Source organism: Labeo rohita, chromosome 5 (assembly GCF_022985175.1).
Source record: "Labeo rohita strain BAU-BD-2019 chromosome 5, IGBB_LRoh.1.0, whole genome shotgun sequence".
Taxonomy (NCBI): domain Eukaryota; kingdom Metazoa; phylum Chordata; class Actinopteri; order Cypriniformes; family Cyprinidae; genus Labeo; species Labeo rohita.
Window position 1 is genome coordinate 39,517,124 of NC_066873.1, and position 26,529 is coordinate 39,543,652.

The window sequence follows — 26,529 nt, forward strand, 5'->3', positions numbered from 1 at the left end:
GCAAAAAATGTTTTTGACAGAAGTTTTAATGCTCACCAAGACCAAATTATTAGATCAAAAATACATAAAAAAAACAGTAATATTGTGAAATATTATTATTACAGTTTAAAATAACTATTTTCTGTTCATATATATTTTAAACTGTAATTTTTTTCTGTGATGGAAATTTAAATTTTCAGCATCATTACTCCAGTCTTTAGTGACTATGATACACTTTTAAAATTTTTTCATTTTTTCATTGTCATCGGATGCAAAGTTCACTTTTACATGTTGTTTGAACATTAATGTGTGTTGGCAGTGTATGTACAAATCTACTCTATAATGATAAAAATCCATGCAGTGGTTTTTAATTAATCTGTAAAAATAATATCCCCTTTTTTAAATTGAGCCATTCTCAGATGCCCGTCATTGTGGCATCACACCCACAGAGGCCGCTCCCACAATAGTTGATTGACATGAGCATCTTACCTCCGATCAGCTGTAACAGTCCCACCTCCATTGTTTCGATGCCAGAGCAGGGATGTAAGTTAGACAAAATATCTCCGAGTGAGCGATTGAGGTGTTGTGTTGCTGGATGTAATAATGAACACAGTGGTCGTCATTTACTCCCGACATCTGAGCTGCTGAAGATGCAGTAGATTATGTTTGTTTGTGAAGGGAATGCGCCTCCCGATCTACATATATCCGTCTATGTTCGCGCGAATCATTCGTGATCCAGCTTCACTTACAGCAGAAGTGAGTATGAGGTTTTTTTTTTGCAGTCGCCTTTCCTAATAATGTGCAAGTTAGCAAGTTTAGCGGGTAAACACGTCTAAAGTAAACAGGCTCGTCAGTCCACAGAGAGAAGAGAGGGGCAGGGCAAGCAGAGCTCATCTGCATTTAAAACAGCCACGACCAGAATAAGATGATTTTTGCAGCGCTGATTTTGACAAGGATAAAAGGGTGTTGTTTTACACAACCATTGAGAATTTTTAACCAAAGTATATTATAGACTTTTCATTAAGACCCTAAAGAATCATATCAACTTGTGGTAAATGGGCATCTGATGACCCCTTTAAACATTTAAAAAATATTAATTATTCCATCGATTTGGACCAGTAGTGTATTTCAAGTCATCTGAAACCTATAATGTCTTTGTAACAACCTACACTACCTACAACAGTAAAATTTTTAATATTTTTTACGTAAGTCTCTTCTGCTCACCAAGCCTGCATTTATTTGATTCACAGTACAGCAAAAACAGTAAAATTGAAAAAATATTTTTACCATTTAAGATAACTGTTTTCTATTCTATTTTTCTATATTTAAAAATATAATTTATTAATGTGATTTGAAAGCTGAATTTTTAGTGTCATTAGTCCTGTCACATGATCCTTCAGAAATCACTCTAATATTCTCATTTGCTGCTCAAAAAACATTTATTATTATTATTCTGTTGAAGACAGCTGAGTAGATTTTTTTTTTCAGGTTTCTTTGATAGAAAGTTCAGAAGAGCAGTATTTATCTGAAATAGAAATCTTTTGTAACATTATAAATGTCTTTATCATAAATCATAAATAAATAAAAATTACACTGACTCCAAGCTTTTGAATGGTATTGTGTATAATGTTACAAAAGCTTTTTATTCCAGATAAATGCTGATCTTTGGAGCTTTCGATTCTTCAAAGAATCCTAAAAAAATTCTCAACTATTTTAAATATTGATAATAATAACAATTTCTTGAACAGCAAATCAGCATATTAGAATGATTTCTGAAGGATCATGTGACACTGAAGACTGCATTAATGATGCTGAAAACGTAGCTGTGATCACAGGAATAAATTACATTTTCAAAATATATTCAAATAGAAAGCAATTATTTTAAATAGTAAAAATATTCCACAATGTTTCTGTTTTTTCTGTACTTTGGATCAAATAAATGCAGGCCTGGTGAGCAGAAGAGAACAAAAACAGTAAAAATCTTACTGAAAATCTTTTGACTGGTAATCTGCACTCAACATGTCAATTCATGTCAACTGTATGTTTTAAAATTGTAATAAAAGAACTCAGGCCTTAAATAAGTGAAATCTTTTGTCTTAAATCCAAAGTCAAGTCACATGCCGTCCATCCTCGCAGTTTAAACATAATCCAAAGAGACTCTGGCATTCAGACATCAAAGAAATGGCTCAAACATGAAATTTTCCTGGATACTCTGTAAGGAACAGATGGCTGATGCTTTACTGAAAGCTGTTTCAAAGGGTCTTTTAGGAATGTACACACCATAATAGAAATTAGGAATATTAGACACTCTTATAAATGCAACACAGTTATATAACTCTGAGATCATGTAATCGTATCCTTTTTTAATTTATCCTTTTTCGGTTTCTTTCTACTGCAAAGAATCTCTGCTATCCCTCTGTCTGAGAAACTCAAACTGTTTCCCTCAATGACAGATTTTAAAACTAATGTAAACCTACGGATGAGTTATGAGGTTGAATTTGAAGTTGAATTTTAAAATCAAACTGGTTTAAGAACTAGTTTCAGCCAGGCACTGTTGTAATTTTATACAATAATGACAAAGATGAATTACGTAGTAAGAATATGCTACCTTGTTGGTACTGAAAATATCTCTTTGTTATATATATTTGTACTTTATCCACCAAATATTGATCTGTGTCATTCAATCTAAAACGTTACTTTGTTATGCAGAAAACAAACAAACAAAAAAAAATATATATAATATCTGGGTGAAATATGGACAAACCCAAAAAATGAACCCAAAATAGGTTTGGAAATTAAAAATCATACACACAATTAATAGAGGCATTCATTATTATTTATTCAACTTATTATTAATGTTCATTTCCAACCTATTTTGGGTTCATTTTAAACAAGAAATGTAGAAATTTTTAAACAATAGTTGAGTTAAATAAAACTACCCGGAAAATTGGGTTAAACATTTAACCCAACCGCTGGGCCAAAACAACCCAGTTGTTTTTAACCCCATTGTTTAGAAGACTTAAGAGGTTTTTGCATCTGACTTTTTTTTTTTTTTTTTTTTTTTTTTTTTTTAAATCAGGCCTCCTATGTGTAGGTTCAATCATTTTAATTTAATAGCAAAGAAAAGTTATTAGCTATCTGGCTAAACCCATGTGTGCATAGTTGCAAAATTAATAATAAAATTAACTAATAAGAATTTTTAATAAATAAGAATTGTTTTAATTTTACTTTTTGGGTGATGTATCCTTTTAATTTTTTTTATTAATTTAAAATAATAATAATAATAATAATAATAAATTAACTGTATAATAAATTAATTAAATGTCTTAGTGAGTCATTCATTCATTCGATTTGTTCAAATGGCTGATTAACTCAGGAATGCAGTAAATGGATCTATAATAATAATAATAATAATAATAATTATTATTATTATTATTATGTAATTTTTTTAAATGAAATTATACAATAAATAAGAAACAAAAATGGCCAGTAGATGGCATTAAATGTCTTAGTAAGTCATTCATTCATTCGATTCGTTCAAACGGCCGATTCATTCAGGAATGCAGTAAATGGATCTCCTTATGAATGGGCCATTAAATCATTAGTTCACCTGATTCGTTCAAAACAGATTAATTTAGAATCAAATCATCGCTATGTAACAGTATAACACCACGTAACAACAGTTTTGCTGTTGCTTTGTATGTAATATTGTCGTTGGAAATACTGAGCAAAAACAGACCATACTAATACTGTCTAAAATATAACACAATATTAACTTGAATTGCTGCATAAAATCAGTATCACATTTGCACTCGGGACAAAAACAGCACTCATGTAATATCACTTAACTATATTATATGATATAAATTAATGATAAAAACTCATGCAGGGGCATTTTTGGCCCAATCGCTCAACTCTATGAAAAGTAAGATGACCTGCAGGTCAGGACCTACTTTAACCAGGATTAAAACTTGCAGCTTGACAATTAAAAGCCAGCTTGTAAGCACATTGCCAGTCATCTTGAAATCTTATGATCAGGGTTGCCAGGTCTATGTAACAAAACCAGCCCAGCTGCTATTCATAAGTAGCCCAATCACGGCCAAAACTAGCCTATTTGCGTTCTGGAGGGAAATGGCTATCAAAATTACATTTCAGGTGGCCAAATCTTGCTTCCAGGAGATCCCACCTTGGTTGAAATTGTGTTTCAGGGAACAGGGGATTTCACTTCAACCCAGAGACTAAAAAACAACCTGCAGCAGCAGTATTAAAGTAGCCAAATTCTGCAGGAAAATCACAGACTTGGCAACACAGCTTATGATTTGATTAGAGTCTTCTGAGTGGTTCTGTGGACTTAGAGGCTTTTGCTGGCAAAAGGAAGTGGTGTTTTAGAGGTTTCTGCCAACAAACTTGTATTTCTGAATGGCCAGAGGCTTGGATTTAGTGGGAAAGTATTGAATGTATACAGTGTGCGGAGAGCATTTACTTTTGCATCTCAATTCTTTATTATATACCACGAACTGGACAACACTAAAAAGGCACGATTTAAAGTAACCAATAACATCTTTCTTTAGGCCACAAGATGTTTGATTTTCTCTACATGAACATATTACTTAGGTCACCCTAAGCCTCAAAATGTGATATTAAACATTTTTATTACAATTCTTCTTCATCTGAATGTTATGGCTAAGTTAAACAGGTGGTTTGTTCACTGATCAACTGTAATCAAACATAGATTTATGGTAAACTGAGTAAATCTGAGCCATATGGCAAATATGTAACAGTTTGACTAAAGCAAATCCTCATAGGAGATTGCACAAATTAAATTACTGCATATGAGTTGGTTATAGTAATTTTATTTTATTTATGCATAAATTACAAAATGATGGTTTGGTTCTTGTGTGCAGAAAAATGCAAGCATACTACAGAGGGTTAATGTAAAATATTTACTAATTTTTTTTAAATGACTCATTTTCTACAAACCTACATAAATATTTTGTGGGAAAATGAGAATACAGCATTTAGGAGGAACATGTGGAGGTCGGAACAACACATTATTTGAACATGAATCTGTTGGCAAGTTGGAGCATTCGGTAAACAGTGACAGATTTCTGTGTTCCACTGGCAATGACTTTCCTCCTGCACTCTGACACTAAAGAGGCGAGCCTGACTGACTGCAGAGACGCTGTAAACCCGCCATCTGTGCCATGAGAGACTGACTGAGAGAAAATGTGTCCCCGATCACTGCTAAACACAAGAGCAGGTCACGCAGAAGACAGATGCAAGGTTACATAATGGCCGGAAGAACGCACACCTCCTGAGATCCACAAGTTGTTTACCAGCCCATGATCACATCACCTGCCCACACACCTGCCTGTATCACTTACACACAGAAACCTCATCTGCAAACCAGTGTCCTGAAAGTCACGACACAAAGCAGCTAGTCTGTGGTTCAGTCTCATAACAGGTCATAACATTAAAAAGTTGGGTGTCTTTGTGCATTCTTTTTGAATAAAAAAAACTATATATATATATATCCCCTTCAGAAATCATACTAATATGCTAATTTGCTGCTCAAGAAACATTTCTTATCAATGTTAAAAACAGTTGTGCTGCTCAATATTTTTGTAGAAACTGATACATTTACACTGCTGTTCAAAAGTTTCAGTTTCAGGAATGTTTTATGAATAAAACATTAAAAAAAAAAAAAATATTTTTTTAAAAACAGAAATCTTTTTTATCAATATACACTATTTTTCAAAGTTTTGGAGTTTTCATTTTTTTCCTTTTTTTGTTTGAAAGAAATTAATGCTTTTATTCAGCAAGGATGTTAAATTGATAAAAAGTGATAGTAAAGACTTGTATTGCTATAAAATATTTATATTTTGAATAAATGCTGTTCTTTTTAACTTTTTATTCTAAGAATCCTGAAAAAAAGTTCCAAAAAATAGATAAACTAAAAAAAAAAAAAAAAAAAGGAATGGAGTAATGATGCCTAAAATTCTTTGCATCACAGAAATATATTTTAAAGTATATTAAAATAGAAAACGTATTTTAAATTGCAATATTACTTCATAACATTCAGTATTTTTTAATCAAATAAATGGAACTTTGATGAGCATAAGAGACTTAACATTAACAATAACATAACATTTATAACAAAGTTTGATCAAACTGATGTGTCATTGCTAAATAAAAGCATTTCTTTTGCATTTTGAAAAAAAAACCTACTGACCCTAAATTTGAATTGTTATATGGGTTTTTACATATATATTTTTACATCCAAAATTAATAAAATGAGTAATAGATTATATTTTGCAAGAAAAGGAAACCTATTTTTTTTTTGCAATGTAATGAATTTTATGAAAAATTAAGCACTTTTTCCCATACAAATTTGCATGGATTATCTGGATATTTATTTTTTGCAGGTATTCTCAATAGTGAGGATCATTATTAATAGTCATTTTTATGTGAACATGATTAATTGAAAATGTAACAAAATAAATTATTTATTTTTTTCTTTCATTTTCATGTTGTACTATGAGCCCACCTGACAGGTTTTGTGAGATTTGTCCTTATGCCAACAGAAGGAAATGGAAAAAGCAATAACTTTCAGAAACAGTAAGCTTGTATAATTGGCCCCCCAGAGTCGTATGAAACACACTTGGGTCATAGCAGCAAAAAATAATATAAAAGAAAAACCCTACACAGTCAGCAAGAACAAAGCAAGCAAGCACAGGAAACTCCCTTCCAGAAAAGAAATTAAAAACCACAGACGCAACGTCCACAGCAGGAGAAATGCTCTATTGTGTGAACTATAAAGACTTTATATGCAACATTCTGGAACTTGTGGGATGAATCAGAACGGTACGTCCCATCGGAGGACTCCTGATACTGTAGCTACAAGCACAAAACCACAATACCTGCACACAATGACAAAACACCACATGAAGAAGAAGAAAAGACTGACTCAACTCTAGTTGGATTAGATAGAAAAAAATTAGGTCAATGATAAATTTAAAAAATGATCTTTTTTTTTAAATTCTGTGGTGGAAATTGGCTTCCATGCCATACGAACAAAAATAAAAACACTAAGGCATGAACAAGCCAAACTTTCAGCAAAATGCATTTATTAACGCATAGATGAAATTATTTAATATGCAAAAAACAATGATTATTTACAGGACTCAATATAAAGAAAGACTTAACTACATGCAAACTAAATCCCTGCCACACTATTACATAAAAATACAAAAACTTTCAAAATAGGAACCATAAAGGGGAAAAATGCAAGAGGTCTGTGCCAAGTAAGATCAGTCCAACAACTCAATTTACCCACAGTCAGTCAATGTGTGGAGAGATGGTGCCGTGCTTCTACCAGGAACTGAAGTCGCCAAAACCCGTTCTGCCTTTGGGTTTCTTGGCAGGAGCTTCACTAGTGGAGGGTTTGTCACCATCTGGGTGGGAATGTTTCCTGATGAAGGAGAGTGAATAAGACATTAAAGTTAATAAGGTTTGTGTAATTGATTCAGTAGTGATTATGGGAGTCTAAACTCAGCAGTTTGTCTGGCACGTTACAGAGCACAATGTTTTGTGAATCTGTCACAATGTAAATGCAAGGTTTCGCAAAAAGGCTGTTAATGAATGAACCAGCAGCAAATCTGGAACCTGAATGTAAATGCTATTACTCATCATTTCACATGCAAAGAGTTTAGCCAGTGACAATGAACCTCCTTTAAATACAGAGCTCTTAAAGCTACAGTAGCCTAAGGTTCATAAAAAGGTAAAAATAAAATCCTTAGTATATTTGATACAATGCTAATGTACAATAAAAATGAATGTCATACAGTATTTAAAAAAAATGTAAAAAAAGTAAAACATTTCCAGTATTCAAGTAGAGTTCACGCAGAGCTAGACGAGACAAGCATTTTAAGTAAAAAAGTATATATATTGTCTTTTTTTTTTTGGAAAATAACCGATCGTCCTTGGCTGGGATCGTTTAGAGCCCTTCAAAACTGCATTAATAATGCATTTTGGAAGTTCAAACTCGCGGGCACCATTGAAGTCCACTATATGGAGAAAAATCCTGAAATGTTTGCCTTTAAAAAACAATTTATTTACGAATGAAGACATGAAAATCTTTGATAACAAGGGGGTGAGTACATTATCTGTTCATTTTTGTTCTGTAACTTCTCATTTAATGTTAGGTGGGATTAATTGTGATGAATTTCAGAAAAAGAAATTCAGAAAGACAACAGTAATATTGGTATCAGTGATACCTTTAGTCATAAAAAATATATTTAACAAATATTAAAAATATACTGTCTTTATGTTGTTTCTACATTAATTTGAAGATTGAATGTGAAATTATTGCAATATAAAAGTATATTTAAAAACTTTATTGTTAGGTGGGATTAATTTCAGAAAAAATATGATTAGTACTTTTTTGTTTCAAAATGTTTAATAAATGCAAACAAGATCAATCTGTCATTTATCATTTAAATATGTGAACTGGGAAAACCTGTCAGATGTCGTGCTGGGATGTTTTTAGGAAAAACGAAAAACAGGTAGAAATGACATTTTTTGTCAAAATTTGGTTTGTTAATAAATTATTATTCTATAACGTCTTGTCTATCATCTCTGAAAACATCTTGGCGAAATTCACTTGTGTAGTGCAGAAAAAAAAAGTGATTTATTGCAGCAAGGAGAAATGACTGTCTTTTTCTTATGTTAAGAACGCGCTGCTGAGGTGCTTTCCCTTAACACCACAAAAACAGTTAACCTATCAAAATAAACCACGTAGCATTGAATAAAGGTGTATCAACGCACATTCTCCGCCAGATCTACGACATGCAAAGTTTTTTTAATTTATTTATTTATTTTTTTTTAACATAGTGAGATTACAAAGCGCAACAATGAAGTCTAAAGGTACTGTAGCTGCTCACTTAAAAGATCTTACTCATCTTAATCAGCTCAATCTTGGTGATGTCAGTGCCCTAAACCATGTTATAATAATAAAGTTCTATTATTTGTGCTATCTAAAAATACATGGCGTGATCGTAACTTCGGAGACTATGCCCATGATAAACAACGGAAAACAGACGTTTGTGTAATGATGCAGTATAGCGCTCCTGACTTGACAGACAGCTCTATATATATTTATATTATATATATATTTATTATATCATGTATTTATATAATTGATTCGTAGCGTTTGTGAATTCTTAATAGCATTATGCTTTATTATGTTTTTTAATGGGTTTAATATGTGGAATGTGCAACTTCAGGTATTTTGCCGATTACTCGACACAGGCAAAATGAATCTAGGATTTTTAAAAATCGAATACAATTGAAGAATCGTTGCAGCCTTAACTGCCAGTTTGAATTATTTTGAGCTCATTTAATTATCTGAACCCCATGCTTGTGTTAAAGTGATAAGCCAAAATGAATAAAATGAAATTAATAAAAAAAAAAACAACAAAAAAAACACATTTTTCATAATACTTGCAGGCAGTATGTGCGTGTGAGAAATGGCGCTGTTCCCATCAGGTAGCAGTGATGTGTGTGTCAGCAGCAGGTGCTCACATTACAGTGTATGTATGTGTATGTCTGTTTAACAGCCAGTCTGTCTGTGTGTGTGTGTGTGTGTGTGTGTGTGAAGCAGTGGGGTTGTGAAGGATAATTAGAATGATCTCCTGCCGTTCTCAGTAAACTGTGCTGATATCCTGACTCCTGCTGTGGCGTGGAACAAACCCCTCACTAGGGACACCCACAAACACACTCATTTACCATCAGACCTGAATTATTTATCTGTCTGTCTGTCTCTCTGTCTATATCTATCTGTCTGTCTGACTTATCTATCTACCTGTCTGACTGTCTATCTCTGTCGCACTATATATTCATCTATCTATCCATCTATATCTATCTCGCTCTATCCATCTATCTATCCATCTATATCTATCTCGCTCTATCCATCTATCTATCTATCCATCTATCCGTCTATCTTTCTATCCATCTATCAGTCTGTCTATTGTTGTCTGTCTGTCTGTCCATCCATCCATCTCTGTCGCTCTATCCATCCATCTACCTGTCTATCAGTCTGTCTATTGTTGTCTATCGTTCTGTCTGTCTGCTATATCTATCCATCTGTCTGTCTATCTCTGTCGCTCTATCTATCTATCTATCTATCTATCTATGTCTGTCCGTCTGCCTATCCATCTATTCATCTATCGGTCTATCTCTGTTGCTCTATCTATCCATCTATCTATCCGTCTGTCTATCTTTCTATCCATCTCTTCCTATCCATCTATCAGTCTGTCTATTGTTGTCTGTCTGTCCATCCATCCATCCATCCATCCATCCCTGTTGCTCTATTATCTATCTATCCGTCCATCTATCTCTGTCACTCTATCTATCCCTCTATCTGTCTATCTATCAGACTATTGTTGTCCATCGTTCTGTCCTGTCCATCTCTCTATCTATTCATCCATTAATTCTGGCTAAGACTCATTTTATTCATTTGGCTTATTAAATTATTTCCTTTGCAGTGACGCTGTAGATCCAGTGTGAAAACACTGCTGTAATCCTATAACCCTTTGATAAATAACAAATAACTTATTTTTTTGGAAATCAAACAACCAAACATTGCTTTTAATAAATAGTTTTTTGTAATAAAGATGAGGATTACCAGAGTAAATTTCAGACTTTGAGAGTCAACAGACTTTATGTATTCAGTATAACTTCTGTGCTAGCAGGAAAGCTTATGGCAACTCATATTTATTAGTTCAGTAATGATCAAATATTCACTGTTGCAGGAGAAGTAGTTATGGATTTTCAAATGAAATAAATCAATGCAATATCTTGCAATATAAAACGATCTATAAAGTCTTGTATTTTTTTTTTTTTTACAGTTGTCATATTCAACAGCTGGGCATCATCACTGATGTGTGTGTGAACTCACGTGGCAGCCATGTTGACGTATTTGCCCACTCCTGCTCTGAAGGATTTAGGCTTGTCCTCTGTTTTTGCCTTGCTGGCTGAAGCAGAAGTTTGTGCTCTCTCTTCCTCCTGTTTCTGTGCTTCCTTCTCTCGCTCGGCTGCAATCTAAACGCACACACACAGTGTCACATCAACGGCATGGCGTGAAAACACAACAGATATGATATTGAACATGTACATGCACACAAATGCTGACCTGTGCATCGGCTTCCTCATACGGGTCCACAAATACTGAAGCGCTCAGCAGCTTTATCTCAGACTGACAATGAGAAAGAGAAACAGAGAGAGTCTGAGAAAACACTCTTCACCTACTAGCATGCTGTTAACTCTTGAAAAAGAAAAAAAACAAAACAAAAAGCACTGAAGCAAAGTGTCAAAAACTCTGCTGCCCCAAGCTAAAACATTTTACATGAAGGAGACACAAAATGGTCGAAAATAAAAAGGCACACAAGTGAAAAGGAAAAAATGCTTCTGTTTTAAATTGGACTGTTTTCTTTTTTGGCATTGTGGAATTTGACAGCAGGTGGAAAAATATAAACAAACAGGAGGTACCGTGAGTCAACAAAGCACGCACAGTCCTACACTGCTGACATGTGCTTGTGCAACCGAATCGTACATTTCTGATGCTACAGAAGGGGAAAAATTGGCTTCAGCACCTTGGGTTTGTCTGTCTTCGGATCACTTTCAACATTCTCCATCGCTGTGAGGGTCTCCAAACCACCAACCACTCTAAAAGAGAGTAAGAGAAGGACAGAATCCTATTAAAATCCTGCTACAAAGAGTAAATGAGGTATTTATCCAGTGCCAAGTGGTGATAATATCTCTAATGAGACCGAATCAAACTCTCTCACTGCAGCCAACAATCTTTAACTTTTCTTAAAGGAACAACACATCCAAAAATGAAAATTCTGCAAATTCTTTATCCTCATCTTGAGCTGTTATGCAACAAAAAGAGCAAAAAAGGACCAAAGCAGTACACTAACAGTAAGATTTTTATTGTTTTTTTAAAGAAGTCTTCTGCTCACCAGGCCTGCATTTATTTGATCCAAAGTACAGCAAAAACAGTACAATTCTGAAATATTTTTACTATTTAAAATAACTGCTTTCTATTTAAACGTATTTTAAAATGTAATTTATTCCTGTGATCAAAGCTGAATTTTCAGCATCATTACTCCAGTCTTCAGTGTCATATGATCCTTCAGAAATCATTCTAATATGTTGATTTGCTGTTCAAGAAACATTTGTTGTTGTTATTATTATTATTATTATCAATATTTAAAACAGTACATTTTTTTCAAGATTCTTTGATAAATAGAAAGATCCAAAGATCAGCATTTGAAATAAAAAGATTTTGTAACATTATACACTATGCCATTCAAAAGCTTGGAGTCAGTATAATGTTTTTTTGGGGGGGAAAGAAATATTATAAATTGATACTTTATGTAAGGGTGCTTTAAATTGATCAAGGGTGATAAAAACATTTATAATGTTACAAAAGATTTCTATTTCAGATAAATGCTGTTCTTCTGAACTTTCTACTCAAAAAAAAAAAAAAAAAAAAAAAAAATGAAAAAAATTATACTCGTCTGTTTTTAACAATTATAATAAATGTTTTTTTAAACAGCAAATCAGAATATCAGAATGATTTCTGAAGGATCATGTGACTGGAGTAATAATGCTAAAAATTCAGCTTTGGAATCACAGAAATAAATTACAGTTTAAAATATATTCAAATAGAAAACAGTTATTTTAAATACTAATATTCAAAATTTTACTGCTTTGCTGTATTTTGGATTAAACAAATGCAGGCTTAGTGAGCAGAAGAGACTTCTTTAAAAAAACATTACAAAATCTTACTGTTCAAAAACTTTTGACCGGTAGTGTACATACAATTAAAATACAAGTAAAATACATGTTATATTTCAAGTCTTCTAAAACCATACAATAGCTTTTAAAAGGTTTGTTATTGTTAACTAAAACTATCACTACTATCTAAACAGTTTTTGGTAAGTAAAATAAAATAAAATATTACATGAAAATCCTAAACTTGCACAAAAATAAGAAATGTTGCCTTGGAAATGTAACTGAAATAAATAAAGTTGAATTACTAAAATTAGTAAAATTAAAGCTTAAAAATAAAGCTTAATAAAAATACAAAAAAGACAATTACATAAAATAAAAAAGGCGAACTAAAATGAAACGAAACATGCAAATCTAATTCAAATTAATAAGCACTATATAAATAATATTAAATAAATTCACATTTACATCATTGCTAATCTTGCAAAATATTTAAACTGGGTTTTAGTGGAAAAAAAAATAAAAATAAATAAAGTTGTGCTACTATAATCATTTTTGGTGTTGGTTAACTTCTCTAAATCCACAACATGCAAAAGATCAGTAAATGATATCCCATTTGTCCTGTTTGTTGTGTTGGATCTATACGCACACATGTTGTGTACTTTCGTTCCTATGAGACAAGAGCCTTAGGTTTCTAGGTGCCCTATAGGCTGAGGGTCGAGGGGTGTGTGTGTGTGTGTGTGTGTGTGTGTTCGTTCTCACTGCACGTGCTCAGTAAGTACACACAGACTGAGGGGTGCATGTGAGTTTGCACAGGAGTTTGGTTCAGGCTTATGCTTACAAGCCTCTGAATTCCACAGCTAGAGTCCAAGGATTTCAACCTGATGCCAAATAGGCAAGACTTTCCCTTAGAGTAAAAGTGTGTGTGTGTGCTGGAATGCTCTGATTCAACAGAAGTCATGCTTTTCCCCAGGAAGGGCTTCACACAGAGAAAGCTGACCAAATGAGAAATATACCATTTAACCTTCACTTAAGTGCTATAATCGGGTTCCCGGTGCAACTACCAACCCAGGAAAAGTGAAAAAGGACCACCCAGTAACTTTGCTATGGTAAGCCTTTCTGCAAGCATGTCTAAACACAAGCACATCACATTTCACTGCCCATGTGACGTAGTAAGGGGATCTTATTATAATATTACCGCCTCTTAATCTGCACGTTTCCACCCAAGCCGTCATTTTGTTTTCACAAGCGTCAATGGTGTACCAGTTCTAACGCCTTGGGAAAAGTATGAAGAAAATGTGTTAATTGTTCTGTTGTTGGCTGCACAGACAAGCACAGAACAATATTTAGAGTCCCAGCCTCAGAGGAGACAAGAAAGCAGTGGATTTATTGATTTATTTACTGTATAATACACTGCTGCCACACTGATATAACATAAACATGCAATTTCTTTCCCAGCTGTTTAATTATACAGACACAACCAACTGTTTTTGTAACTCCCGTGTGTTTTTAACATAATCTTGTGTGTATTTGACAGTTTAAGCGCAATAAGACATGAAAGAAAACTTAGTTTAGTACTCACACGCATGCTTCGGATGTGTGTGCTTAGAAAACCATGTAACAGAAGTTTAAACTAATATGGTTTAAAATGCATGATTTCAGTGTGCATAAACATGGTAATTAAAACCAAACAGTTTTTTTAGCAGAGTATATGAAGTACGAGCTGTAAAGGCACAGCCCTATTTGGAAAAGGGGGCGGAGAGCAGCAGCTCATTTGCATTTAAAGACACATGCACGAAAACATAGGCATTTTTGTTATAATAAATGATCTGTGAAGTATTTTGTGCTGAAATTTCACAGACACATTATGGGGACACCTGAGACTTAAATTACATCATATAAAAAGAGGCATAACAGGTCTCCTTTAAATTGTAATAACATTCACAATATTACTGTTTTTATGGTATTTTTGGTCAGATAAATGAAGATTTTGTGAGCATAAAAGTCTTCTAAAGCATTAAAAACCTTTTTTTTTTTTTAATTTAGCACTGCTCTGATGAAGCTATTTGACTGTGAATGCCCCATTACAGAAGACAAAAATATACAGAAATAAAATTACCTTCCAAACACAGTGTGTTTCCGATCCAGGTATGTGCATGAGCGAAATGTTATAAAGCTGAAAGTAAACAGAGAAAAATAAACTTTTTGTAAGTGCAATTTCATATTTAAACTATATTTACATTTCATAAGCTAAACATCAGTGCTTACAAATGTAACAAGAAATAGTGTTGAAATTTCAGGTCAGTTTAGGCTTTGATTCCTCCCATTTGTTACAGCTGGTTACTGAGGGTTAAATAAGTTTAGAAAGACAAGACCAACTAGAATGCAAATATTAGAATGACATCATAGGTGTTGGTTTGATTTAGAATGCAGAAAAATCTAGCAATGTCAAAGGTCGAAATTAAAATGGAATTTTTGTTAAACAGGTTTATAAAAACCCAAAGGAGACATCAGGTTAAAATGACCTATGATAAAGTTTGAATGGAGTCTCCATGTTAAAGGGATAGTTCAACCAAAAACAAGAACTCTGTCATTGATTACTCACCCGTAAGAGCTTTATTCATCTTCGGAACACAAATTAAGATATTTGTGATAAAATCCAAGAGCTTTCTTACCCTCCATAAAGAGCAATGTTACTAAAACATTCCCAGACTAATAAAGTTTTTGCCGATGTTCTTACTACCTTTCTGAGCCTTGACCATGGTATTTGCATTGCTGTCTATGCAGGGTAAGAAAGCTCTCATATTTCATCAAAAATATCTTAATTTGTGTCTTGAAGATGAACAAAGCTCTTACAGGTTTGGAACAACATGAGGGTGAGTAATTAATGACAGAATTTTCATTTTTGGGTGAACTATCCCTTTAAGAGGCTCAGGCTGAATTAATTCCAAAAGTGTAATACTTCAGAGGTTTAAAACAAACTCTAAACAGGGCATTTGATATTAATCCAATCACTGTAATGAGCAGATGAAACATTTACTCACAACTGGGATTTATTTGTGTTGGGTCCTGAGTTAGCCATGCTCAGAATACCACGACCCGTGTGAGACAGATTGGGCCTGAACTCGTCCTTGAACGGCTTCCCCCAGTAAGACTCTCCTCCTAATACACACAACAACAGAGAAAGGGACGACAGGAGGGGAAAAAATATGGATATTAAACACAATAGGGAGCATGTGTATGAGATTACGAGTAACACATCATGACACTTGGCCAATAACAACCCTGCTGTATGCAGCATCACATCTGTAGTTTGGTATAATTTCAGTGGAAGAACAAAAGCAGTGATCCCGTGAACAGAAACACATTTGTTCAATAAAAAACAGACTTTCTATGACACTAGCGGCACCAAACGGGATTGCAAAACATATTCTGGTCCCCATACAGTCAGACACCTTCAACATCTCACATTATCAGTTTGTTCACTATAGTTTAGAAAATGGTAATAAAATGACAAAAAAAGTTAAACGGTGTCAGAACAAATTCATACTGATGTCAGATAACTTTGATAGAAATGTATGTAATGGATTACAATCAACCAAAAATTCAGACAATTGTATGACAATATTTACACAACTATCATTAGTTTGTTCACCAATTACTAAGCAATGCTTTGTTTCCTTCAGTCTGTGGTGTAAAAAAGTCACATTAGCAATTAAAGAAAAAACACTTAAGCAAAACATGGTCAGCTCAAAGTGTCTAAATAATTTTTGGTCCTAATTATTATTCATCTTACTGGTAAAGCAGTGTACAAAAATTTTGTATGTGATATGTCACAGTTTGCTATATTTTGCTATCCTCACTTACACAAATGAACTATAGTGCCCTGCACCCGCTAGTAAAAAATATAAAACAATTATATCTGGTGTCTTAAAAATTTTTGGTTTTACTTCATATGGCTCAAGTCCCTTATTCAATGTTTTTGGGATTTTATCACTAATTATATCATAAATCTGACCACTTAAAAAAATAACACACTTCTTAAAAAGCCACACGATTTGAGGATAAATTCATGTCTGTAGCAAATGACGGGACAATTTATGTACTCAAGTTCAATAGGTTTAGTTTGCACAAACCTCAAACCCACACAAAAAACTGCAATAAATAAACTATGGCAATCCAAAAATCACACAGACAACATAAACCATTGTTAAAAAGTGTGGGGTCAGTAAGAATTTTTGATAAAAATTATGTTTATTCAGCCAGGGTGCATTAAATTCATCTAAAGTGACAGTAAAGACATTTACAGTGTTACAAATGATTTTTGAAGGATCATGTCTCATGAAGACTGGAGTAATGATTCTGAAAATTCAGCTTTGCATCACAGAAATAAATTACATTTTAAAAAATATTCAAAAAGAAAGCACTTATTTTAAAATGCAAAAACATTCTACATTATTACTGCTTTCTTTGTATTTTTGATCAAATAAATGCAGCCCCGCTGAGCCTAAAAGTCTCCTTCCTTTTTTTTTTTTGGAACATTAGTATATAATGCAGCATTCCGACTATTTAATTCTCCCCACAGATTTTACACTGAAATATTAAAGCGGTTCAACTGAACTTGACCCAGATTGTCTTTTTGAATCACTTCAAATGATTTATAAAATTACTAACCCAGTGCTCCACGCACAGGCACCATGCGTCATCTTCTGCCACCATAAACAAACACCTCATGCCAAAGGCCTCCAAATCAGGTACACTAATTAACGCTTCATCACGCTCAATCAAAAGCTCTGCTGGATGCAGCTTTCACAGCGAGCAATCGCGTGTGTGCGTGCGTGCAAAGACCGACATGAGACGGCGAGATTAGGAACATTTTTCCACAACTCAGATGGTGTTCTGAGACACCTGCACCTACTGAATTCACACAGTTATGTGAGCTTGAAAATCTTCTGTACTTCTCGATGAGCATTTGCACATGATTCTAGCTATAGCAAGGAGGTGTTTAACGTCCAGCAGCTGGTGTCGTTGTGGAGCGATGGCTTTACAACACACCAATCTGCCTTTGAAAACTTGCACACCCTCATAAACATTCCCCAGGTGACATTTCTGCATAATTTATGACCTTGCTGACATTTCCTACCCCATGCCACTGACTTGATTAAAAAGGATGAGAAAAAAAAAAAAAAAAAAAAAAAAAAAAAGAGAATGAAAATTAACCAGACAGAATAACAAGGCAGCCAAAATTAAAAACTGCAGTAAAAATAATTTTGAGCACTTAAGAGACTACATTACAGAAATATTAAATTCCAGAGTTAGATAATTAAATCCATACATTTGTAGTCTGCTGTGGATTAAGCACAGAAAATTTAAGACAATAATAGAAGTTAATGGGCCAAGTTTAATTAAAGAAATAGTTCACCTAAAAAGAAAAATTTGCGGAAAATCTGCTCATCCTCAAGCCATCTGAGATGTAGATGAGAGGTGAGGTTTGTTCATCAAAACAGATTTGGAGAAATTTGGCATTACGTCACTTGTTTACCAATGGAGCCTCTTTAGTGAATGGGTGCCGTCAGAATGAGAGTCCAAATAGCTGATAAAAATGTCACAACTCATAATCCACACCACTCCAGTCCATCAATCAACGTTGTGAAGTGAAAAGCTCTTTGTTTTTAATAAACAAATCTATCATTCAGATGTATTTAACTTCAAATCATTGCTTCCAGGTAAATTTCTTCAGTTGAAAAGCTGACTTTTCTGAATCAGGTGAGAACTATGCATAGTTCAAACACCATTTAGGCAGGTTTGGTTTGTTTAAAAACAAAAAAACAAAACAAAACAAAACAAAACAAAACAAAACAAAAAACAAAACAACGCTCTGTTTGTGCAAATCATTTTTTTAGCTGTTTAAACTCTCATTCTGACGGCACCCATTCATTGCAGAGGATCCACTGGTGAGCAAGTGATGCAATGCTAAATTTCTAATTATTTGGAGATGTGGTGAATAGTAATAATTATGCTATATATTTTAAAATGTAACATTAAATTTAACATTAGTATTATAATGAATGTTTTTCAATCCATTATACTTTACCAAAAATAATGCAATAAACAAATTATGTCATTTGACTCAAAAAATAAATTTCGTACAATTCAAGCTTGAAGTACCCCCTTCATGTTTTAAGTCTGCAGTGACTAATTAAAAATTACTGCAGGTGGAAATACACAATTACTCGTGATTAACCAGATTAAACGACAATTAATTTAAAAATCATATGATTGCTATAATTTTAACAAAGCAATCAGGCCCTTTGCAAAGAAATACATAACAGCCAGTGACTACCACAAAAAAATACTATAAAACTATATTTTATAATATTTTCCTTTGTGTACAGACCTTATATCCACCCTCATTCACGCATGGGTATATCTAAAAATGTCTTTGCACTGTGTGTGAGTTGTGATGTTTTCTACTGCACTGATAGCACACCGCTGTGTAAGAAGCCTTCATTTAATTTTGTAGATGAATCCTGCAGAATCATAATCACTACACATTCATTCACAGCCTAACAGCGCACCCTTATTACAGAACGCTGCGTCTCTTCAAAGGAACATTGTGCAATTTGTCACTCTCATGACTTCTTGTTGCAGCATCCAAAACACATTTTGATAATTTGGTTAATATTATCTATTCTTCAACTAAATGGAGGAAAACAGGACAGCTGAACACATGATCAAAGCCTTCAAAATAATATAAATAAGCAACGTTATTATGGTTGGTAAAACGTCAACATTAATCAGTGTGTTTCTTTCAATGGTTCATATTTAAGGGACAGTTCACACAGAAATGTATCATCTTTTACTCACTCTCAAGTGTTTCAAACCTGTATGACTCTTTCTGAACCAATTTTTAATAAAGTACAGCACGTTTCTCTATGCAATTACAAAGCTTTTGTGCAAGTCATTTGAAACATTTGTAAGACGAGCAGAGCTAAATTTAAATCATTATTTGTAGCAGCCAGATGACCGAATTAGTCAGTTGAACTCAATAGCCAAATCAGTCTAACTAGTGAATGAATCAGGTTGAATCACTAGATCCAGTATTATTTTAATATAATTGAAGTGACTAATATAATTTTTGTGACCATTTTAGATTTTAGACAATGTCCATGTAGTTTTTTATATTAAGTTTTAGCTTATTTTACTAAAATTTGAAAAAAATAAAAAATAAAAAATAACTTTTTTTTAGAAAATTCTGTAAAAAAAAGTCAGAATTGCGAGATATAAACTCACAATTTTTAGAAATAAAGTCGCAAATCTAAGAAAAAGTAACAATTGCAAGATATAAACTCGCAATCGAGAAAAAAGTCAGAATTGTTTATTTCTCGCAATTCTGACTTTTTCCCTCGCAACTCCGAGTTTACATCTCACACTCCTGACTTTTTTACTCGCAATTCTGACTTTTATGGAAAATCTGAGAAAAAGTGACAATTACAAAATATAAACTCGCAAGTCTGACTTTTTCTTCGCAATTCTGACTTTTTCCTTGCAATTCTGACTTGAAATGAGAAATGTTGCTCTGGCAACTAGGTGAAAGTAAATTTTTTTCAGAGTTCTTTTTCTTTTAAGTAAATGTTTCAGTTTTCGGAATCAACAGATTCACTGAGAAAATCCAACTGGGGGGAAAAAAAGATTAATTCCCAAATGACTAGGATGAATTTTCAGTTAATAACCTGACATTCAATTTGTCACACAAATAATATATATAAAAAATAATCCCACTTGCAAGATATAAACTCACAATTTTGAGAAATAAAGTCGCAAATCTGAGAAAAAGTCACAACTGCAAGATATAAACTCGCAATTGAGAAAAAAAGTCAGAATTGGGTTTCTCGCAATTCTGAGTTTGATTCTGAGGAGGTAAGAAAAAAACAAGAAAAGAAAAAAAAAAAACGAAAAAAAAAACAATAAAAAAAATAAAATCACACTTGCGAGATATAAACTCAGAATTGTGAGAAAGTCTTAAATCTGAGAAAAAAAAAAAAATCACAACTGTGAGATATAAACTCGCAAATGAGAAAAAAAGTCAAAACTGAAAGTTTATTTCTTGCAATTCTGACTTTATTGCAAATCTGAGTCGCAATTGCGAGGTATAAACTCACAATTCTGAGAAATAAAGTCTTAAATCTAAGAAAAGTCACAACTGCGAGATATAAACTCACAATTGAGAGAAAAAGTAAAAATCGTGAATTTCTTTCTCACAATTCTGACTTTTTTACCCACAATTCTGACTTTTATTGAAAACCTGAGAAAGTTACAATTGCGAGATAAAACTCACAACTCGCAACAACAGAAATAAAGTTGCAAATCTGAGAAAGTGTCACAACTGTAAGACATAAACTTGCAATTGAGAAAAAAAGTCAAAATTGTGAGTTTATTTCTCACAATTCTGACTTTTTTCCTCTCGTAATTCTGACTTTTAACGCAAATCTAAGAAAGTCACAAATGCGAGATATAAAAAAAGTCAAAATTGTGAGTTTATTCTTTTTTTTGCAATTCCGAGCTTATATTTTGCAATTCTGACTTTTATCACAAATCTGAGATATAAACTTGCAATTCTGAGAAAAAAAAGCCAGAATTGTGAGTTTATATCTTGCGATTCTGAGTTTATTTCTCAGAATTGCGACTTTATTCGCAATTGCAAGAGAAAAAAAAAACGTAGAATTGCGAGATATAAACTCACAAGTCTGAGTCATTTTCATGCAATTGTAAGTTTATTTCTCGCAATTCTGACCTTTTTTTCCTCGCAATTCTGAGTTTTTACTCGCAATTCTGACTTAGAATTGCGAGATACAAACTGGGGAGAAAAAAAACAACAACAACTTAGTATTTCAAGATATAAACTCGCAATTCTGAGTTGTTTTCTTGCAATTGCAAGTTTATGTCCTACAATTTTGAGAAAAAAAGTAAAATTGCCAGATGTAAACTCAAGAAAGAATTTCAAGAAAACAATTTCAAGAAAACAACTCAGAATTGCGAGTTTATATCTTGCAATTCTAATTTGTTGTTTTTCTGTTTTTTTTTATTCAGTGGCAAAAACAGGCTTCCATAAGTTATTTTAGCACTTCAACTTAAACTAAACGAAAATGAGAAATGTTGCTCTGCCAACTAGATGAAAGTAAGTTAATTTCAGTGTTCTTTTTCTTTTAAGAAAATGTTTTAGTTTTCTGAATCAACAGATTCATTGAGAAAATCCAACTGGGGGAAAAAAAGAATAAAAGAAAAAAAGATTAATTCCCAAATGACTAGGATGAATTTTCAGTGAATAACCTGACATTGTTTGTCACACACAAATTTTCATATACTTTTTTTCCTTAAAAATTATATTCTTCCTAAAAAATATTATTCAAAAATGATTTTTTTGTGTTCTGCAGAAGAAAGTAAGTCATAGAGATTTGAAAAGACACAAGACTGAATATGACAATAATGACAAAATGATTTTCAATGTGTGAATTATTTCTCTTAAAGGCATGTGCCTTTAATTACACTATTGTAATTTAATTACACCATTGTTGTGATTTGTCAAATTGTTCCCATTTTGACAGATAATCACATGAATATGCAAATGCATCATTGAGGATTGAGGACATGCAGACTCTTCCTTAACATCCATTAAGAGTCCTTTACACTCTGCCCCACTCAAGTGACTAAAAACGCACATTTGATGCAAAATCTTTCCCTCTTATTTGCATCTATTTTAGGTCACATGCAACAGCAAACCTCATCTCAACATGCATGATAATATATGTGCAAGAATGACTAAGATATAAGTTGCTTCTGACCTTCAAGTCTAATACTCAACACTTTAAAATTCACTCTCTGCTCATGAAAAATCTTTCGGTCTACTTCCCTCTTCTCTTCTTCCTCTAAGTCCTTCTTTTTACACAAGGGTCTCAGGTGAGGCTGGTGCATTTTTTATGGGATTGAATTTTAGATACACAGGAATAGAGCACACTAACTCCTTACCCTTTCTGTTTCTCAGTTAGACCTGCACCTTTTAACACTCATGGCCAAAGGAAAACATCCCTCGCGAATGTGTGTCAAAAAAGCCATTTGGTTTGATGTTCTGACAAAAGCTGAGGTCATATTGTCTAGACTGCTCTGGAAGGTAATAAAATGCTCATCTGACCGACCGAATATGAAAAAGAATTTGTTAGAGCAATTTTTTTGATAAAAAGACTGAACTTCCTGTAATTGCTTCCACTCGAAAAAACCTTTAGTAATTTTTAGGAGAATCACAAAAATGTGCATGATTCATCCAACTGACTTTGACTTGTAACTAAAACCATGCATTCAATATATTTTGCACACTGGTGAGGATAAATGTCATATTTAATTTGATGTGACACAAACAAGGCTCTATCTGAACTTTCCTGGAAAAAGACCACGTTAAATATCACTATTGCGCACACTTTTCTAAACGAAGTCTGAAGAGAACAACATAGGAGAAACAAGCTGTAAACTACCCCACCGCGCTCGCACACCAACACATTTTTGTGCACGTTTTTTGACATGAATATTAGGACACGAGTACAAAGCTTTTTTTCCCCCAAAATAAGTAATTTATTAGCAGCCAAATGCCACGTCGCAACTATGAAAACATTTGGATTCATGCAGAATGAGAGAGGTACATAAGCCCATACATTTAAATTAAGCTGTACATGATTTTGTCTTGTTTTGCCGTCAAAACATCATTCAAATTGTTAAAGCATTGTTAGCCTAATTTTTTTTCTTTCAGTAAATGTCAGTCTACGCAACAAGTGATTTGTTGACAAATTAGACATGACTGACATTATTGCTTAAATCTACACTTGTCTAACGTCTAACACTATTTCTACTCCATCTACTTGCTTTCTTTATATTTATTATGAAAAATAATAATAACCTGACCCCTCTAACACTAGCTCTTTCTATTCTATTTCTATTCTATCTACTTGTTTTCTTTTTATTATTAAAAATAATAATTGGACCCTCTAACACTAGCACCGTCTATTCTATTTCTGTTCCATCTACTTGTTTTAATTTTTAAATAAAAAACTAATAACTCGACCCTAGCACTCTCTATTCTATTTCTATTCTATCTACTTTATTTATTTATTATAAAAATAATAACTTGACCCTCTAACACTAGCACTCGCTATTCCATTTCTATTCTATATACTTGTTTTCTTTTTATTATAAAAATAATAATAATGTGCTGTGACCCTCTAACACTAGCACTCTCTATTCTATTTCTATTCCATCTACTTGTTTTCTTCTTATTTATTATTAAAAAAATAATAGTAACTCGACCCTCTAACACTAGTTCTTTCTATTCTATTTCTACTCCATCTACTTGTTTTCTTTTTAGTTACTCTAGAAAACTTGACCCTTTAACATTAGCACCCTTTTTTTTCCTATTCTGCTTGTTTTCTTTTTATTTATTATAAAAATAATAACTTGACCCCTTAACACTAGCTCTCTTTATGCTATTTCTATTCTATCTACTGGTTTTCTTTTTATTAAAAAACATAACTGTCTAATACTAGCACTCTCTAGTCTATTTCTAATCGTTTTCTTTTTATTTATTATGAAAAATAATAACTTGACCCTCTGACACTAGCTCTTTCTATTGTATTTCTAATCTATCTACTTGTTTTCTTTCTTTGAATGCTAACACTAGCTTTTCCTTGTTTATCTACTTTTCTTTTTATTTATTAAAAAAAAATAATAATGACCCTCTAACACTTGCTCTCTTTATTCTATTTCTATTCTATCTACTTCATATTTTTCTTATTTATTAAACAAAACCTTGCTACATGTACTGCATTAGACTTGTCCAGCACTTTCATATTATTGCTCTTTTGTTGGTTTGATTGCTTCTGTTGTCCTCATTTGTAAATCGCTTTGGATAAAAGCATCGGCTAAATGATTATATGCAAATCCAAACGTACGCAGGAGTTATTTTATTAAAAAATCTTACCTGATGGGTTTCTTTATCGCCTGTCACATTCAATATTATCACAGTTTGTGTTTTTTAAACAAAGTAAGGCACGTCATGTTTATTTGTTTGGAGCCCTGGATACGACATACAGGGGAACAATGAAAGATATTGTGGCCACAAATTAAGAATTAAGAAATCAACCACACAACTTATTTACTCATTTTAGTTAAATCATGGCCAACTTGTTCCATAGCTTTATTTTATTGGGGGAACAAGTTCATGAAACATGGCAACAAATTAATAAATCGTAGGAATTAACTAACAAGTTGAGACAACAAATTATCTGTTTTTTCCATGTCATCTGCAGGGCTCCGTAGTACTGTGTATTTCACATGTGCCGGGAATTCAGTTAAACTTTCCCTTTCAATAAACATGTCTTGCTCGAGTGGAAGATATAATTAGCTTTTCTGACCATTTACAAAGAGCGTCAATTACTTGAGAAAACATGAAGATGTCAGACACAAGATGCTCTCTGTCCTGCTCATGTCCCACAGCACTCTCAAACCTCAGAGTGGGATACATGATGAAACATTTATCTTTTTGGGGACATTTAATTAAACTTGACTTAGATACTAAAGTTCTATTACTTTTCATGTTCAAGGACATTGTATATTTTCGATTTTAATGCACTTTTAAAGTCTAAGTGACATTAAAAGCGTAAATTGAACATTGTGAATATACTGTACATATGTATACATCGCACAAATAATCATCACCGTCACAGCGAGAGCTGTAAACGTTAAACATGAGTGATGAAAATGATAAATGATTCAGAGCAAATGTAAAAATGATTACCTGTACCAGTCCCTGTAGGGTCTCCTCCTTGAATCTGAAAATAACATAACATATAAATATGTCATACTTCCTTAGATTGAAAAGAAGTATAGCTTTAAATGGCTAGAATTTATGGGAAGTCCAATATTGTGGAAACTGCTAAGCCTGACCAAGAAAATTAAATGTCTAAACTACTTTAGTTACATTAATATTAGGGCTGTGACGGTGGCAGATTTTTTGGTAATGGACCAACTACCGTGGGTGGCGCGGTGTTATATATAATGTATGTATATGTATATCAGTGGCGATTTCTTTAAGACTGCAAGGGAAGCTCAGCTTCCCCTATAATGTCACAAAATTAATGGTCAAATTATGTACTATTGTATTAACATTTTATTGACTAAAAATGCGTTAGAAAACGTTCATCTCAAAGACGAGTTCGTTCAGAATCAGTTAGATATAGCAGGTCGGCTGACTTGATTTTCTTCTCATACATTCCCGTAGCGTCACAGTGCATTTCCCCGTTGAAGCCCAGCGTCCATTGACTTCAATGCGGCTGCTTTGAACGTTTTTTTTCAGTGCTTTGAAACTAGACGGTCATTGGATAAACGCTGCGATTATGTCCCGCCCACGGACGCTCAGCGTCTCTGGGGGTGAATGAGGAGCAAATGAGGAGTGGGCTGGCCTGGACTCCGAGCTTCTGCGTGATGATTGGAGGGTCTGTCGAAAGATTGCATCTCCTTTTGACTGACAGCGATTTTGTACTATAAGGAATCGCTGAAGCTATTCGCGCTCAGTCCCATCGCGGATTTCTCAAGTTCAGTCGAAATAAAAACTGCTGCAACCTATTTCTTTATATTTGCTTGGCGAAATTGCTTGATTTTCATCATACATTTCACACAATTATACACCACATTCCTTGTTTCACTTTTACAGAG

At 33.3% G+C, this 26,529-nt stretch overlaps 1 protein-coding gene across 1 annotated transcript in view; it reads right to left on the reverse strand.

The window, feature by feature from the left end:
* Positions 1-7,084: 7,084 nt before the first annotated feature.
* The window catches only part of ppil2 (peptidylprolyl isomerase (cyclophilin)-like 2), a 50,679-nt gene continuing 31,234 nt past the window's right edge, over positions 7,085-26,529 (reverse strand). The window contains exons 14-20 of the mRNA XM_051110121.1: positions 25,613-25,646; positions 15,819-15,936; positions 14,894-14,950; positions 11,631-11,703; positions 11,171-11,233; positions 10,937-11,079; positions 7,085-7,450 (exon numbers count right to left, since the gene is read on the reverse strand). Coding sequence (XP_050966078.1) covers positions 7,351-7,450; positions 10,937-11,079; positions 11,171-11,233; positions 11,631-11,703; positions 14,894-14,950; positions 15,819-15,936; positions 25,613-25,646 — 588 coding nt within the window. The 3' untranslated portion in view covers positions 7,085-7,350. The remainder of the gene's footprint in view (positions 7,451-10,936; positions 11,080-11,170; positions 11,234-11,630; positions 11,704-14,893; positions 14,951-15,818; positions 15,937-25,612; positions 25,647-26,529) is intronic.